Below are 12,927 nucleotides of genomic sequence, written 5' to 3' on the forward strand. Positions count from 1 at the left end.
TCTCATTGAATAACCTTGGGGTAGGCTGAGTGTCCGGGGTGCGTACAGAGACTGATGGGCCCGGGTCATATACCTAGGGGGGATGTCTGCACCCTCTGGTGGCTGGCTGAGGGCATTACACCCATCAAGTGTCATCCTCGGGGCCCGTTCACACCAGATCTGGTCCCGGAAAACGGTGTGAACCGGCCCGCAGTCCCGGTGCATTCCAGACCAGACAATGTGGGACACGCCATATCTTTCTGGTCTGGAAGGACTGCGCTGGTGTGTACAGAGGCCAGAAGTAGCATAGGGATACATTAGGATGCATTTTGGGTCCGGAAACAATCTGGTCTGGAGATGATCTGGATGTGGTGTGAATGGGCCCTAAAACCTAATCGGCGCCAATCTGAGGTCCCTGTGTAAATTCAGCCGTCTGTAGTTCATGTTCAGATTGTATGTAACGTGTGCATAATGTAGGCAGCCTTGGCTCTCCAGCTGTGCTGAAACTACAAATCCCATCATCAGGGGCGTAACTAGAAATCACAGGGCCCCATAGCTAAATCTTGTATGGGGCCCGGTGTGATTTCTAGATAAGTTCACCTGATAACCCAAACAGCCCACCTGAGGGTGACCCTGCAGAGCCCACCATAGACTCTCTGTGGTGGGATCTGCAGGGTCTCAGGCGGGTGGTCAAGCCCTCTTACCTGTCTGGCCGATCCTCTGTCTGCCTCCTTCTCCTCCACCATCGCTTGCGGGCCCCGCCTCCTCCGCCCTTTTTTCGAACGCCGGGCCCGCCTCCCCATCGCTAAGACCTGCCTCCTCCATCGCTGCCGCCGACGGGCCCAGCCACCTCCTCCGAAGCTGCTGGTTGTCACCGACTCGGCAGCGGATGAGAGGAAGTATGCGCCGCTGCACATGTGAATAGCGGCTGGTTTCTCCTCACAGCCGCCAGTGACAGCCAGCAGCTTGAAATGCCATGACGACCCAGGCGGATGTGCCCCGGGGGCCCCATAGCGGCCGCCTTGGTCGTCATGGTGATTGTTACGCCACTGCCCATCATGCCTGTGGGAGTCATGCCTGTGGCTTGCAATGCCTTATGGGATTTGTAGTTTCAGCACAGCTGGAGAGCCGAGGTTGCCTACCCCAAGTGGAATTCGGGTGCTCACGCTGCTTGGATTTGGAAACCTCCGTTGCCGTATCTCGTGTGTTTTTGGTTTTTAGTTGTTGGGATTCCTTTTGAACCGATTGACAGCAAGTCGTTGTTGTGTTTTTTGTGTTTCAGCTGCCGATGCTTGTTCACCATGAGCGGGTTAGGTGAAAACTCTCTGGACCCTTTGTCTGGCGATTCGAGAAAGAGGAAGCCATCGTTATGTGACACTCCAGGCCCCAGGTAAGCCGCCCCCCTCTGGCACGGCGCGTCATTAATACATAGTGCCAGACAACAAGTCCAGGCAGGTGTACTGATCGTTCTGTCCAGGAAGAACTGCAGCTGTGCTAAACTCCGCTATTCCAATCAGTTTACCTAAATCCGCACTTTATATAAGTATTTGCCGCCCAGATTTCTGAGCACCGCTGTGCTGTGCAACTTCCCTCTCATGCTAAAATTTCCAATCAAAGTTTATAATAGAAATACAGCCCAAAGATTTACATTTCCACCACTGCCCACTGCTCAGCATGCCTAGAGCTGCATAATGTTTACACTTCTCACTGCTCAGCCTGACCAGGTCTGGGTAGTGTTTACACTTTTCACCTGCTTGGCCTGCCCCGGTCTAGGTAGGGTTTACACTTCTCACTGCTCAGCCTGCCAAGGTCTGGGTTGTGTTTACACTTCTCACTGCTCTGCCTGCCCAGATCTGGGTTGTGTTTACACTTCTCACTGCTTGGCCTGCGCAGGTCTAGGTAGTGTTTACACTGCTCGGCCTGCCCAGGTCTGGGTAGTGTTTACACTGCTTGGCCTGCCCAGGTCTGGGTAGTGTTTACACTGCTTGGCCTGCCCAGGTCTAGGTAGTGTTTACACTTCTCACTGCTCGGCCTGCCATGGTCTGGGTAGTGTTTACACTTCTCACCGCTCAGCCTGCCAAGGTCTGGGTTGTGTTTACACTTCTCAGCCTGCACAGGGATAGGTATTGTTTACACTCCTCACTGCTCAGCCTGACCAGGTCTGGGTAGTGTTTACACTTCTCACTGCTCAGCCTGCCAAGGTCTGGTTTGTGTTTACACTTCTCACTGCTCGGCCTGCCTAGGTCTGGGTTGTGTTTACACTTCTCACTGCTCGGCCTGACCAGGTCTGGGTAGTGTTTACACTTTACACTGCTCATCCTGACCAGGTCTGGGTAGTGTTTACACTTCTCACTGCTCGGCCTGACCAGGTCTGGGTTGTGTTTACACTTCTCACTGCTCGGCCTGCCCTGGCCTCAGAGTATTGGCCTTCCTGAGCATTTACAGAACTAAAAGCAAGTATGCGTGTCCTCATCTGTGCTGGCTATCTGGCTCTTCCATTGAGAGTATGCCAACGCTGGGGTGTGTAAATAACACCTAGCCGTGGCCCTGGCCTGTGAGATGTAGTAGCCAAGATCCTTACATCTATTATAGATGGAGGGTGTAGAGGGGTCGGAGACTGCAGCAGAGGTGTATGAAATGAGACCCTTTTTCGTTTAAAATGGGAGCCCCCGGCCTTCTGGTGCTCCAGCAAGTTTGTCATGATTAATTCCTGTGTGACATGATCCTCGCTGTGGGCTGTTCTTGTCCCTGTCTGTGTCTCGCTCCCTATTCCCTGTGAAGCTCCCGTTTATTTCCTGAGCGATGTCTTTGCATATGCATAAAGCACCGGAGACGGTGCGAGCGCGCTGAATTACGTATGCTAATCGCTGTCTCCTTCTTCTTCTCCTATCCTGACCTGCAGCGGGGAGAAGAGAAGACGTGAGCAGGAGAGCAAATACATCGAAGAGCTGGCCGAGCTGATATCAGCAAACCTCAGCGACATTGACAACTTCAATGTCAAACCTGATAAATGTGCAATCTTAAAAGAGACCGTCAGGCAGATTCGCCAGATTAAAGAACAAGGTACGCTCCGCTCCGCTTATGCTTTTGTCTTTGGAAAGTCCGTAAAGGACAATGGGGGGATTTTATTGGGTGTCGTCAAAAGAGGATCTGCCGCTTTTTTATTATCAATGTTTAATGGATTTATGACACAAATATACACGTCATTGTTTCTAGTATTTAAAACGTGTCCAGTATGGGAGCACCTTGAAGCTGAGTCTGTATCGTCCATTTTCTGTCCTCCTTCCCTTTACATACTTTTGTTCTACATAAAATAAATGTGGTAGCACCTCCTGAGAGCTGATACTCACACCCAGCTATTGAGGGCACATTCACACCACATACAGATCATCTGCAGACCAGATAGTTTCCGGACTCAAAATGCATCCTAATGTATCCCTATGCTATTTCTGGCCTCTGTTCACACCAGCGCAGTCCGTTCCAGGCCAGAAAAAATACTGTGTGTCTCGTTTTGTCAGGTCTGGAATGCACTTGAACTGCGGCAGGTCCACATTATTTTCCCGGACCAGATCTGGTCCGGAAAATGGTGTGAGCCTGCCCTCAACAATTTATGTTCAGTAAGTTCACATTCCGGAATTACAAACACCTTTATCCATGAGTAACATTGACTGGCCTTGGCATTTTTTACTCCCTCTCCCTCTATTGGTCATCTGTATATCATAGAGCGTGAATGGCATTCCTGCAAAACCTAAGAACAAATGTGTCATTTCTTTTTCGTCTATTGAGGGACACAGGACTTCTTTAACCTTCAGGTTATACTGCCTCCTACAGGAACAAAACAAATCCCCGGCCCCACTACCAGCATGCCTCTGTTTTTTTTCTTACAGGGTTATTCACAGAAGGGTGAAGAGTTTGGAGAAGTGAACGATCCAGGACAACATCGCTGAACTGGAAAGTGAGCTGAATGGTAGAGTTTTTCCAGATCGGCTACGTTGTCCTAGAGCAGCGGTTCTCAACCTGTGTAACCTCAGGACCCACAATTGTCCTTGGTCATTTAGTCGCGACCCAAGATGCACTGCAATGGAACGCATGGCATGTGGTACCGCGCGTTCCGATGCGGGCGATAGAACTGTGGATGGCACTCCCACACCGGAATGCGCTGTGACGGAGCACCATCCATTTGTGCATCACCTGTAGAGGTGCTGTGAGCAATGCACGTATGGATGGAGCTTCCTCACGGCCATAAGCCCAGCCCACCCCACCTCAAGCAGACACTCGGCACCGGGCGGCATATTTTGAATAGCTGCATGGCGCGAGGACTGACGGTGCTGCGCTAGGGGGAGGCAGAGGAGCCTCTCGCCTAGAAAAGTGGAAGGCATGCGGCGACCCACTGAACATGGGGTCACGACCCACTTTTGGGTCACGACCCACCAGTTGAGAACCAAGGTCCTAGATTGTTCACTTCTCCTGCCTTCTTCAAACTCGTCACCCCTTTGTGAATAACCCTGTTAGTGTCCTAGAATGATGAGCGTCTTTGCTTCAGTGGCGGCTTACATCAATCATCAGGGAGGAACCAGAAGTTTAGCCGCATCAAGTGACGTAGATCAGATCCTGTACTGGGCTGTGTTTCATGTTCCAGCCTTGTCCGCCAAGTACTTTTCAGGCATAGACAATTAGCACACAGACTTCTTTTAAGCGGCAGCTCCTAAACCCGAGGCAGCGGTCCCTACACCCGGAGAGCCTGCGTCACACAGGACATGGCACGGAAATTGCATTTCTGGCGGGATCAACAGGTATTTTCTGTAGTTGCAGTAAATGTACTCGGCCTGAAAAAAAGAAAACTAATACAGCTCCCGTATCTAATGACTGCGAAGGCGCAATATATGACATTCTTGTACTTCAATTACCGTATTTGCCGGCGTATAAGACGGGTTTTGAGACCTTAAAAAATCCCCCCCGAAAATCGGGGGTCGTCTTATACGCCGGGTACATACGGAAGGATACGGTATACTGTATGTAGCTTCGGCTACATACAGTATACCGCGCTGAGATCTTTTATGTATCAATACGTTTTGATGAACAACATGAGAGCAATAAAGTCGGATAGAAACAATGTAGTATCTAGAGCTGACAAACGGCAACACTGAGAAATGTCAAGCCGGATGCAGTCATAGTATCAAAAAGTAGGAAGAACTACAGAAAGAAGAAGAAGAAAAAAGGACAATTCCAGATAGAAGAAAAAAAAGTAGGGGAGGGGCATCACCGGGACTTCCCAAATCAGTAAAAGTGGACTACATTATACGCAGCAGTCTACAAAACCAGGAGGCAGTCAAAGGACGAAGGTAGGTAGTGCCTAATCCAGGGTCCCCAGACCTTCTCAAATTTGGCCATATTGTCCCTATTCCTTGCTATTAAGTTTTCATTCATAAATATCCAATGGATCCTGTTTTTCACCTCCATAAAAGCCAGGGCCTTGCGATACATAATTTACCAGCGGTGAGGACATGTAACATGAGCCTGAGTTGGGACTTCTTGAGTCCTCTTGGCTCAAGGTTGAGGAGTCCTTCCACCGGACACATTGGCACAGCTGGGACTTTGTGAGTCCTCTTGGCTCAAGGTTGAGGAGTCCTTCCACCAGACACATTGGCACAGCTGGGACTTCTTGAGTCCTCTTGGCCTAAGGTTGAGGAGTCCTTCCACCGGACACATTGGCAGAGTCTTCCCCATCAGTACTGAAAGTAATCTACAGTCTCTCTCTTTCATAGATTTTGCACTACTGGGCACATCCAGCATTTGTGCAAAAACGTGCCCATATCCGCACAGCCTCTGAAACACTTCCCCAAGGGTTTCATTATCCTCTAAGGGGAACCTGTGCTTGGTGTGTGCAGAACAAATCAACAGGGTCATGCTACTTTATCCCTCCTCAGCAACGCGTTCTGAACTCCCTTCTATTCCATTCATCCACCAGAAGGGTACAAAAGTCTTATATAAGCTAGAAGTCTCCAGTTGTAGCTTCCTTAGGGCTATGGAATTCCCATGTGACTGCACTGATTGGCCCAGCACGGTCACATGTTCCTCCCTACCTGAAGTACCAGGCATTTCCTTTGGTTCCTGATGTTCAAATCAGCAGCAGGGGGGTGAGGGAAAGGTATATTCTGGAAAGGGGGAAGAGAGGAAGGCAAACCTGGTGCTTTGCCATGAATGGTATTTCAAGATGCACATTCATATACCTGTAGACTCCTTCCCAAGTGTCTTTGTGTTGATCAGACTTGTGTGAACTAGATCTTTATGGCAGCAGTGTTTTTCAATGAGGGGGGCCGCTGTCAGCCAACAGTGATCAACAGCTGGCATGCAGTGTCACAGGCCCCGAGCTTCTTCCATGTGTCCCAACGGCAGGAGATCACCGTCTATAAATATCCAACTTCAAAACCCCCCGCAGATATCACAACTATTCCCCAAGCTGATGTAGCAGCATGTAAAGCAGCGTTCTGTTTACAAAGCCACTCTTTATTTGGCCTATTAAACATAAGAAGTGTCAGCAGTGGTGGAAACGAGCCTATAAACGGGTGATGTGAAAGTCGTTAAATAAACCGGTTTATAGACTGCTCAGACAGTGGCGACACGTGGGGATGATCTGCTCTTTGCTGGGCCCGTTCTTTCTCCTTATTTCAAGCGAATCGGTATATAAATGACAAGCAATACAACGAATATATTCATCCTGGATCATTGCGCCTACGTCTAGTGCAGTGGGTCGCGACACAAAAGTGGGTCACAACCCACTGTTGAGGGGGTCACCACATGCTTTGTGCTGAGTTAGGCGAGAGGCTCCACAACCACCTCCTAGAGCAGCAGTGTCAGTTCTCCGGCCGCGCCGCTAGATGGCGCTGCCGCACCGGCAGCCGAGGAGGATCAAAGAGAGGGGAGCTGGCGGGTGTGAGGGGAGTTGAATGCTGGCTTGGCCGCCAGAGAGCCCCATTGAGCTCACATGAACCCACACTGGCCCGCCAGAGAGCCCACACTGGCCCGCCAGAGAGCCCCATTGAGCTCACATGAGCCCACACTGGCCCGCCAGAGAGCCCCATTGAGCTCACATGAGCCCACACTGGCCGCCAGAGAGCCCCATTGAGCACACATGAGCCCACACTGGCCGCCAGAGAGCCCCATTGAGCACACATGAGCCCACACTGGCCAACTGAGAGCCCACACAGATACTAGTATTGGTGCATTCCTAAATTTTACCATTGGGGGGGGGGTCACCACAACCTGGCAAATGTTACCAAGGGGTCCCGGCCCAAGAAAGGTTGAGAACCGCTGGTCTAGTGTGTAGGAGGCGAGAAGAGGAATGAACAGTTTGTAAGGAATGGTCTCGTGTGTAGGAGCTCCTCAGATCGCGGGATGTTAATCGACACAATAAAGGTGTTTAGGAGTTTGTAAGTATATTAAAAAAAAGAAGACTCCCTTTTTTATCTGGTTCATTTCCTTGTATCAGGAGGAAATTTACTTTTTACCTCACGGTGGGGGATGTTGGGGAACTTTGGGTGATGACAACACTACACCACCACCAACAACAACAACGTCGTCCTCCCTCTTCTGTTGAATATGTGTCTCTGTCGGTGAAGGAGAAATCGGCTTTTTATGTAGTAATCTGTGAATAGACGTACTGAAAGCCAGAACATTTTATGACTTTTATCTCAATCCCTTTCTGATGAGAACAAACCAATAAAGGAAAAGAACAAACACAGTATAGTTAGTTTGCCGTTAGATGTTTGTACAGATCCAATATAAAGAGTTTGTTGTGCTAGTAACCATCTCATGGAGGTGATGGTTGTGATTGAAGACGGCTGTCGGACTGCACTGGATACATAAAGTGTATCTAAACCCCAGAAGAGAAATGTTGTTTATTACACCTTACCAGACTTTAGATCTGGCCGCCACATTTGTTCCTTTTTTTTATTATTATTATTATTATACAGGATTTATAGAGTGCCAACAGTGTGCGCTGCGCTTTACAATATAAGGAAGACATTACAATCACAATGCAAATCAAGACAAGATGGTAAGGCGGGCCCCGCCCCTGAGGGCTTACAATCTAAAAGATTTCAGGTTTGTTCCCTTTTATTTCCACTTGGTGAACCTGCCAGTAACACACTTCCTGTCTTAGGGTGACAACACTCACTTGCTGCATTGTGCGGAGGAGCAGCATTGTCACCATTTGGAGGTGAAGTGTGTTAGGACTTCAGAACACCTCCCTTCTACGTAAGATAGAGCGGGGGCTTTTTGTAGCCTTCAGAGATGACATTTGTAACTGATAGGAGTCAGCAGAGAACATAGGAAGTTACAAGTTCACATGATGTCTGGCAGGATCAGCAGGTTTTTTTTTTTTTTAACAGATCTAACAAAATGCTTTTTTATTATATTTAACAGATCAAAAGGAAAGAAATTTGGTTAGAGAGATTTAGATGCAATTTTAAAAATGAATCCTTAATTCTGAACCTAAAAACACAACATGTCGCCTATTGCGTCTCGGCATTCCTTAGCTGGGGTGGCTGCGTTTTGTTTTCTGCTTTCCAGAGAAGAACATCTTTTCTGCAAGCACAGAAAATACTCGTTGATCATTACAAGTGAGATGTAATGTCTCCAAAGCAAAGGGAAAAACCCCATTTTTGTTTTCACTGGGACCGGCAACCTCATTGGATGGTTTTCACTTCCTGTTCTGTTGACCACTTTGGATTTCCCATCATGTTCTATTCCACTGACGATGGCTCCCGGGGCAAAGAGAGTGAATCCTATTGGATAGTTTTCACTTCCTGTTTGGACTTCCCATCATGTTCTATTCCACTGACAATAGCTACCTGGACTAATAGAGTGAATCCCATTGGATAGTTTTCACTTCCTGTTTGGAGTTCCCATCATGTTCTATTCCACTGACAATGGCTCCCGGGGCAAGGAGCGTGAATCCCATTGGATAGTTTTCACTTCCTGTTTGGATTTCCCATCATGCTCTATTCCACTGACAATGGCTCCCGGGGCAAAGAGTGAATCCTATTGGATAGTTTTCGCTTCCTGTTTGGATTTCCCATCATGCTCTATTCCACTGACAATGGCTCCCGGGGCAAAGAGAGTAAATCCCATTGGATAGTTTTCACTTCCTGTTTGGATTTCCCTTCATGTTCTATTCCACTGACAATGGCTCCCGGGGCAAAGAGAGTAAATCCCATTGGATAGTTTTCACTTCCTGTTTGGATTTCCCATCATGTTCTATTCCACTTACAATAGCTACCTGGACTAATGGAGTGAGTGTCATTGGTGGAGACATGTAGCCTGAATGGGGGTGGCCATTAAACAATGGCTGTACCCGGCAGCTGATTATATTTATATCCTAACAGGTTGTCCTTAAGATATGCTGCGATCTCCTGGCCTTCTTCATGCGATCTTTGATCTGGTCTTTGCATAAATCTTTTTTTCCTGCTTGTGTTTTAGGAAAGGCTTCCTCCAACGACGATGAGGTCCAGAAGGCAGACGTGTCATCCACAGGGCCGGGGGTGATCGATAAGGATTCTTTGGGGCCTCTTCTGCTGCAGGTGTGTACAGCCGTCATTGGACCGATCTATTGGCGTATCACCGGGCCTTTCACTGTCATGTGACATGGACAGTATGGGTGAGACCATGCCGTTTCTCGTGTGACATTTTGCGTGTCTCCGTGGACAGGCGCTGGACGGGTTCCTGTTCGTGGTGAACCGGGAAGGCAGCATTGTGTTCGTGTCGGAGAACGTCACCCAGTACTTGCAGTACAAGCAGGAGGATCTGGTCAACACCAGCGTCTACACCATCCTGCACGAAGATGACCGCAAAGACTTCCTCAAGAATCTGCCCAAATCCACAGGTAGGTCGCACTATATTGGGCAGGAGGTAAGTGGCAGAAAGCCATAGTTTTTTCTTTTGGTAGTGATGGCAACCATTTGCCTTGCTCTTTTGTGATCCGAATGACCCGGGTGGTGGGCGGGACCTGTTTGCCATGGCAGGAGGAGCCACTGTCAATCAAACACTCTTCCCTGTCCCATCTGAGAGTGCTGCTGGCAACATAGGCAGCCGGACACCTGACAGGGGGTAGGTAATAGTGTTTGATTGACAGGGGCTCCTCCTGTCATTGCAATTCACGGCAAGGCAGACTGGTCTCAATCACCTCCCTGGCTGCTCAGATCCAGGAAGGAGCAAGGCGGTCATGTGACCTGGTACAAAAGCTAAAGGTATTTGGAAACTTTTTTTTTTTACACATTGCTTTATAATTAGATTTAGTGGGAAATTCTCTACTTAGATTTGTAAAAAAAAAAAGGGCATTTTGAGGGTTGCAGCCACTTTTAAAAAAAAATGTAACTTTCATTGTTAACCTTTTTAATAAATAAATGTGCCGGACTAACAATAACTCCTCTTATTTTCCTAAAGTTAACGGGGTGCCGTGGTCGAATGAAACCCCCAGACAGAAGAGTCATACGTTTAACTGCCGCATGCTGGTAAAGACGCCGTTGGATCACCTGGAAGATGGCGGTATGGACCCGCGGCAGAGATACGAGACCATGCAATGTTTCGCCTTGTCGCAGCCACGTGCCATGATGGAGGAGGGGGAAGGTCAGTGACTCGGCCTGCATTACACGGGGGTCTAATCTTATCGGTGTAACATACAACCTATGGTTCACATGGATCTGGACACTGAACATCATATCGATGGTCACAGAGCTGTTCTTGGTGCGAGGATCTCGGGACTTGTAGATCTGGGGGAGACTTTTCAGCACTTAAAGGAAAACTATGGGGTCAGTGCTTTTCCCCATAGTTCTCCTTAGGGTAACGGGAGGACACAAACTAGCGTCCTTCGATTACCCTAAGCTCAGTATACTGAGACGTCGCAGCCGGAGCGGATCCCGACGTAGATGACGGGATCCGCCCAGCTGCGTGACTGACAGCTGGCTCTGCCTATCTAGAGGCAGAGCCAGAGCCTCCATATTCAGCACTATTTTAAGTAGGGATGCACCGATACTGTTTTTTTTGTTATCGAGTACAAGTACCAATATTTTTTTTTTCGGTACCGATACCGGAAGACCCATTAAGGCAGCCAAGCAGCTTCCTGATTAGCCGGGACTCGCCACCCGGCTTCCCAATTAGCAGGGTAGCTGTCTCCATGCTCCCTCGTCACCAGGTGACGAGGAAGCATGGAGCCGGCTTTCTGGCCAATCAGGAAGCCGGGTGTCCTGTAATGACTCGTTGCATGGCTTCCTGGTTGGGTGAGAAGCTGGTCATTCAGGAAGCCGGGCAATGAGTCATTACACGGCGCCCCGCTTCCTGATTGGCTTCATGCTTCCTCGTCGCCAGCTGGCCAATCGGAAAGCTGGTGGGCGGGTAATGACACGCCGTCCGGCTTCCCGATTGGCCAGCTTCCCGATTTGGTCAGCAAGTTTTTAGATTGTAAGCCCTCAGGGACGAGGGCCCTCCTTACCATCTTGAATTGTGATTGTAATGTCTTCCTTATATTGTAAAGCGCTGCGCTAACTGTTGGCGCCATATAAATCATGAATAATAATACTAATTACACACCGCCCGGCTTCCTGATTGGCCGGGAAGCCGGCTCCATGCTCCCTCGAGGGAGCATGGAGCCAGCTTCCCGACCAATCAGGAAGCCGGGCAGTGTGTAATGACTCGCTGCCCAGCTTACTGATAATGGAAGCTCAGGTATCGGGCTAGGCATCGGAGCATTTGGATGAGTACTCGCTCCAAATACTTGGCATCGGCACCGATACCAGTATCACTGCATCCCTAATTTCAAGGTTTATGGGGCTTCGAGTTGATATTAGACGTCTTATTGAGAGATTGGGTCGGATTTTCTATGTTATTTCCCTGACCTATTAGGCTTCTGTCATTGTGTTGTATAATGCAGTAATATATTCTGATTAATGTCTCTCCCCTCCCCTCTTCTGTTTCATCAGACCTGCAATCCTGCATGATCTGTGTGGCCAGACGTATCACGACCATAGAGAGAGTCTTCTCCGGCAGCCCAGAGAGCTTTATCACCCGACATGACCTCTCAGGTGAGACGCGGCTGCTGCAGCGGTATGTGTGTGTGTGTGCGTGTGCAGAAGAGCCGTGCCCGAGTCTGTTTACTCCAGATAGTAGAAGCAGTGCACTGCAGATGTTATCACTGGAGACTGACAGCGGCTCAATCACACCACCTGTTGGCCGTCAGATGCATTGCGTGGCGGGGATTGCGCCGCCGACCTTCCTGCATGGTTCCCTGGTGAAGAGGGTTGGTTTGATGCATCTCTGTAGACGATATCTTTGGGAGGGATGCAGGAAAGCTCTCGCTCTTATGACATTAGTCTGTTTGTTTTTATTCCGCCAATGTATCCCTCTCATTTAAAGGGAACCTGATGGTAAAAGCAGCATTCTGGGAGAATGTCATCCTAGCCTGCTGGGAGAATGTCATCTTAACCTGCTGCTGGCCGGAAGGACCATTTTGTGCATTCCCTCCTCCCTAGTGATGAGTGTTGGGCAGGTGACATGGTGAGAGGTAGCAGGGGGCTGATCTGTGTCAGTCTAGAATAGATGTTTACACTGGCATGGTGAGACAACGGTCACTATTGGGACAGAACTTGAGAGGGACCCGGGACCCAGAGAAAAAAAAAAAAGGTACAACATCCCCTTGTGCATGGGTAAGATATGTTGCTAGTGCACCAACAAGCTTGTTTCACAGTGAAAGTGTATTTTATTGCGTGATGTCATAGATAAGCAAGGTATTGGGACCACGCAGCCACCCTGGCTTGTAATAAAAACAAATGATGTGCAGGGACTTGGTGTGAACCCAGTTCACTGGAGTTTGCCCAAGCCCACACAAAACTGGCACACACCCCTCTCCTGATCCAGTCAGTGGTGAAAGGGGTATTCCTCACCCCCTTCCCAAGT

At 49.0% G+C, this 12,927-nt stretch overlaps 1 protein-coding gene across 1 annotated transcript in view; it reads left to right on the forward strand.

Annotated features, from left to right (window-relative positions):
* Nucleotides 1-12,927, forward strand: part of NCOA3 (nuclear receptor coactivator 3) — a 38,532-nt gene that overhangs the window by 6,230 nt on the left and 19,375 nt on the right. The window contains 6 exon segments of the mRNA XM_018569039.1: nt 1,262-1,369; nt 2,870-3,042; nt 9,460-9,560; nt 9,688-9,862; nt 10,423-10,605; nt 11,955-12,056. Coding sequence (XP_018424541.1) covers nt 1,281-1,369; nt 2,870-3,042; nt 9,460-9,560; nt 9,688-9,862; nt 10,423-10,605; nt 11,955-12,056 — 823 coding nt within the window. The 5' untranslated portion in view covers nt 1,262-1,280.

Source organism: Nanorana parkeri, unplaced genomic scaffold (assembly GCF_000935625.1).
Source record: "Nanorana parkeri isolate BGI_ZX_2015 unplaced genomic scaffold, ASM93562v1 scaffold1279, whole genome shotgun sequence".
Lineage (NCBI taxonomy): Eukaryota > Metazoa > Chordata > Amphibia > Anura > Dicroglossidae > Nanorana > Nanorana parkeri.